Source organism: Gadus chalcogrammus, chromosome 2 (genome assembly GCF_026213295.1).
Source record: "Gadus chalcogrammus isolate NIFS_2021 chromosome 2, NIFS_Gcha_1.0, whole genome shotgun sequence".
Taxonomy (NCBI): Eukaryota; Metazoa; Chordata; class Actinopteri; order Gadiformes; family Gadidae; genus Gadus; species Gadus chalcogrammus.
In genome coordinates this window covers 10,961,248-10,966,522 of record NC_079413.1, presented here as the reverse complement: position 1 = coordinate 10,966,522, position 5,275 = coordinate 10,961,248, and the positions used below count along the sequence as shown (strand labels likewise).

Here is a 5,275-nt window from a genome sequence, read left to right as displayed (position 1 = left end):
ATTGGATAGAATTTTATATGTTCTGTGTCGTTACCATTGCTGTCATCCATTGGTTGACGTTGAGAAAACCAATTCTAATAGGAAGCGTTTTGCGAGTTTAACCAAATATATTCCTATAGCTCTGGATTTACTGACTATTATCAATATCCACATCAATATCAAAACACGAATATGTGTGAACTTCTATGAAACAGTCTAATTTGAATATGATATAATCTACAATCCTTCTCACAAGGAGAGTAGGACGATCATTTATTACTCCACATTGCCCTCATCCATAGAACATTGCACCATTATAATTGTGCGCACTTCTTTTCACTTTTTCCAGATTGACGCAATCTAGACAACGGCCTCGGCACACGCTCGCATGCAGAGCTTTACCCATCCGCCCCCAAGAAAAAAAACACAATGCTTTTTAGTTTCACTTTCTTCCATTTTGGAGTAACAACAGTTTTGAGAGCATGGTCTGAAATATTTCAAAGGTAAGGCAACTGGCAACTACCTTAATCCCTTAGGTAAATTAAGCAAAATGTAGCGATAATAAAGTATGCATACAATGAGTAAGTGAGTAGGCTATATTAGATAGTTCATTGACAAAGACCGATCGAAGTTACCCCCGTTTCTCCACAATATTTTTAGCAGGAGTTTCCTCACCTGTGTCGTTAAACACGGAATATATTCAAATATTACTCCTTAACCCTAACATAAACTTGTTTATTTAATAAAGGTGTCAATGATTTCCTCCGGAATCTATCCACTGATACATATTTGCAATGCATGTTGGCTTTTGTCCACTAGATGGCAGACTTGGACAGGACGGTAAGAGTGAGCGGTCTGCCAACGGTGATTGAGGATGACAGGTTGTCAGACAAGCTACTTATCTTGTTTCTGAGAAAAAAGAATGGGGGCGGAGAAATCATTTCTGTCGCGATTGTTGAAGACCCCCGTGGCTCAGCCCTGATCACCTTTGAAGACAGTAGAGGTAAGTAAGTTCAGGGTGTGTATCTAAACACATTACAAACAAAAACATGCATATTATTAGTTGTAACCTTCTGCCATTTAATGCAGAAAATATACTGTTCTGTTTTATTTTTAACATATTTTAGTCTAAATGTGAGTGTAAATTAAATAAAATTAACTTCCATAAATAGGCAAAATAGACTCTGTCTCATATTAAATACAGGTAAGATAAGATCTCCTTCTGGTAATCTTGCTCACACAGTCGCCCGGAGAGTTATCCAACATGGTCAACACGTTTTAAAAATGGATGGCATGCAGTATGAACTGACCTTAACTCCACATTGTGAGCAACTGAAACCTGATATGGTATGTATTATCTGAATATGTTCAGAAAGAAGAGAGTACATGCATTAGAAATAGATACAATTTAATTGTGTCCACTCTTTTTCCACCATAGGTCATCTTGAGTATGTCGGTAACTATTGACTGTAACCAGCTTCCGTTGAGACAAATAGCCACGAAAGTCCTTCTTGAGAAGTACCCTGACATTAAGTTCAAATATTTTACCAAGAAATTGTGTAAAATCACAGGGCCCTACTCTCAGGTACAAGCAGCTTTGGCACAATTGCTTGAACTTCCCAGACACCAAAAATCGGAGGACACATCGAGCAGAGTTGATCAGGCATACTCTTGTCGCCTTGATATGCACGCAATTAAAAAATCTCCTCTGCCAGAGTCTTTAATCAATAAACCACATAATAGTAGCGTATGCACAGAGCGAACCTATAGGGATCATGCTGCTGGAGACTACCCATCCACCCGACCTGGAAAAAAGAAATCAACTACTGGTCCGTTTTGGGAAGAGATGGACAAGACCGAGACTGGGGCCATGCAGCTTTCAAATGATCCTAAAATGTTGGATGAAGATCTCTCCCTAGTGATGGATTCAGAAATGTTTCAGTGTCTGCAGATGCATCGTGGGAAGGATTATCAGCAGATACTCAGTCGGAATGGCGTGGAAGTTTTGGATGTAACTTCTGAGGATGTGACCACGTTGTTCCTGCAGTGTGAAACACAATTAGGGGAGGTTGATGGTGGGCTGCAGCGGCTTAGGTCGGCAAGAAGCCAAATAAGTCAGCTTCACCAAGACATTGCGCCTAGGATCTGTCGTGTTCCCCTGCTTAAAAGCACCCTTCCAATCGGCGAAGTCCTGCAGAGGATAAAGGATAAGATAGGAGGAACACACCCTAAGCTTCTTCTAAACGAGGATGACCAAAACATCTACCTCATCGGGAGCTACAGTGATACATCTGAGGCCAAGGAAGTAATAAGTGGCTACAATGAAGCCAGGGGAGTGTCTGACCAGATGGGTGGTCTTCCAAGAGCTACTTCCCTTGACTTCAACTCAGCATATCCATATGAGGGTCCACCTGTTGTTCACCAACCGATACCTGGTTCTCTGTGTTGTAAGACGGATACAATGCTGGTGCCTGACAAGGATGAGAACAGAGCTGAGGGAGCAACAAAATATAAACCAGCAGCCCAGTTTAAGTACACAGAGCCAGGTGTATTAGTGTCTCAGCCAGCAGATTTAACTGGAGCAGGGTTAAGACTATCCCCTGCTATGCTTGGTCCCCAGTTAGTCCCGGATGTTCTTTCATGCACTGCAAGGTTGACTGACAAAGGTCTGTCAAGGCAGAACACTGGAGAGGACGTCCTATCTGAGGATGGAATCAGACCCTCACAGAGTTCAACATTAGGGGACAATGAACGGAAGTTTTCAAAATCTCCCCAAATCCAAACTCTGATCAGTCCATCAGGAAGTGTGACCCGCCCAGCTCTTGGGGCTCGGCTCGGCTTTAACTATGAAAGTAGCTCCTCTGAGATATCAGCTCCCAAGGTCCAAACGGACAGGCGATCGGATGATGAAGAGCCCCAAGGTCGTGCAAAATATAGAGTCAGGGAGCGAAAAGATAGTTTCAGTGACCTCAAAGTCAAGGCCAGGTTGGAAATATATCGTGAACAAATAACGGTTCCCTATATTATGTGGAAGTACATAAAAGAGGTATATCAGCCTCGATTTATAGAAGTTACCATGGCAATAAAGGTAGAAGAGCAGCACACAGATGCTAGGGATGCTACTACAGTCTTCTTGTCATCTTTTGACCCTTCCAGTGTGAGAGCTTGTCAGAAAGATTTACAGAACATTGTTGCCAAGGTTACTGCTGATTTCTCTCAGTTTGATCTGAGTTGGACAGAGTTGGGTATCTCCGACCAAGGAGATGAAATTCTACATGTACTCTTTAATGAAGTTAAGAGTAGATTCAAGAAGGTTTCCATATCCACATCAAATAGGCTCATATCTATTCTCGGTCCAGAACACTTGTGTTCTCAGATTGCTAGTGCACTGAGGAAAGAATTTTCTGTAGATCAGTTCAGATACCTGGACAACAGAAGTGCTTCACGAGGGAGGCCTCTACTCTAGCTTCTTCTTCAAAGGCCATCTCTACAAATATAAGCAGCAATTCCTCAGAGGACAAACAGGAAACAAATACCCAGTCTACGTTAATCCATAATGACAACAGAAGTCATGAATTGGTCAAAAAACAGCAGTAGACAGGAGTCTTTCCCTTGCTCTAACTCTGTCCAGTCTACACTTTCCTTTGTTTTGACTTTTTCCTAAAGTAAGAACAATTACAGTGCGTGTCACATTTTGCATTGTCATCTTTTTATTGTTATTTTTAATTGAGCTTTTACTGTCTTTTATCATTCTGTATGTGGCTTATTGAAGGATTGAAGGAAGCTATACGTTTGTAAGTGTCTTCTTAAAGATGGTCAATTCTTAGGGCCTCGCAATTGTTCCTGTTGAGTTCATTTATTTCTCTATCTCTTATTGGTATTTCAAGCATTTTAATTTAAAAGTAAATGTTGCTTTATTTGTATCTCAGAATGTTTGAATCTTCTACTTTCAATCATTTTATAATCCTTGTTTTCATCTACTGAATGGAGAATTGTGCAATAGAATTATTCAACATCTTTTGCTGTTGTCTTTTATCTAAAGTTCTCTTGTATTAGTTTGAATTTGTTGTTCTTTTTTAAGCACACAAAAGTAAAAAAATAAAGAAAGAATATAATTTCATGTCACTTTTTGTTATGCTTTTTTATTAGTCCTGGAAAACATGTAAGGCATATGGTAACATGACACACTGAAGCATTACAAGCTCTAGGGACCGTGTGGAAAACATAGCACCACACAGTTTACCCAGAGTGAAGCACAGAAGCAGCATCGATTCAAAGGGTTTAAAAAACAAAGTGTAGACAAGAAGAGATTTTATTTATTTTGCAACCGGGAAACCAACACTTTGGAGCTCTGAGAGTAGCCGGGCAGATCTGCTTTAGAAACCAGTTGGAAAGGGAGCAATGGGGTATGCCGTGTGCACTATAACTGCTATTGACTGAACTGTAAGAACAGACTTATTTAAGGATCATTACGAAATGTTAGTGTTTTTTACTGAATCATTCCAAGAGATAGAGGGAGGTTGAGTCAGATCGTGTATGCGCTTTAGGCTCTGACACTGCCGAGGTGGAAGGTGACATGATATGGGTAGGAATGAATGGGGACTAGTGGTTCAACTGTTGTTGTTAAGATTGAATAGTACTTTCCAATGCATCACTCCCCTTTACAATACTTAACTTTTATGAAACCAATAATGAGCTACACAAACACACAAAGCCATAACATGTGGCCTAGATCTAGTATGTGTAGCCTAACACTTAACATGGAAAGCCCAGGCATTTACTCCCCTCTTGTGTTTCTGCAATGTTGTGGTGATGGTTTCATTACAGAGACTTCCAGTGACTGCTAAGCCACTGATGTGGTAAATCCTTTTGAGGGAAGGGTATGTTTGTGCTGCTACAGAGTGAGAAGGAGCCAGTAACTCTGGATGCAGCAACGGGCTTCAGACAAACCCCTCTGATTTGGAAATAGTAAAACTTACAGGAAACACTGAGCATATGAGACTTTCTTTGTTAGCTACTGGTACATAACATTTGTAGCTGATAATTGGCACAATATATTTTACGCTATCCGAATGTATAGCGGGCATGTACAAATCTATGAACATACAAATGCTAATACCTGTGCGGTATTACTTTGAAACATTTGCACTTTTTTTCCATGCATCTCTTGAGTTTGTAGGTGTTTGTAGGCAACAGATTCATTCAAACTTCTTGCTTGCACCCCTATCAAAGAAATTCAACCTTGAGGGGGGATATGTGTGTGTATTACTTAACATTCCATTCCAGTTATGTGTTC

General features: G+C 40.4%; 1 protein-coding gene across 2 annotated transcripts; it reads left to right on the top strand.

Moving 5' to 3' along the window:
• Positions 1 to 48: 48 nt before the first annotated feature.
• si:busm1-163l24.3 (uncharacterized) lies at positions 49 to 3,558 on the top strand. 2 transcript variants are annotated; one of them, XM_056580440.1, is made up of 5 exons: positions 49 to 239; positions 329 to 482; positions 799 to 982; positions 1,223 to 1,326; positions 1,418 to 3,558. In XM_056580440.1, the coding sequence occupies exons 3-5, from the start codon at positions 799 to 801 to the stop codon at positions 3,443 to 3,445; spliced, it is 2,316 nt and encodes a 771-aa protein (XP_056436415.1). In that variant the 5' UTR covers positions 49 to 239; positions 329 to 482; the 3' UTR covers positions 3,446 to 3,558. The 2 variants fall into 2 exon arrangements, with proteins under 2 accessions (XP_056436415.1, XP_056436409.1); XM_056580434.1 differs by having other exon boundaries at positions 49 to 482.
• Positions 3,559 to 5,275: the final 1,717 nt, after the last annotated feature.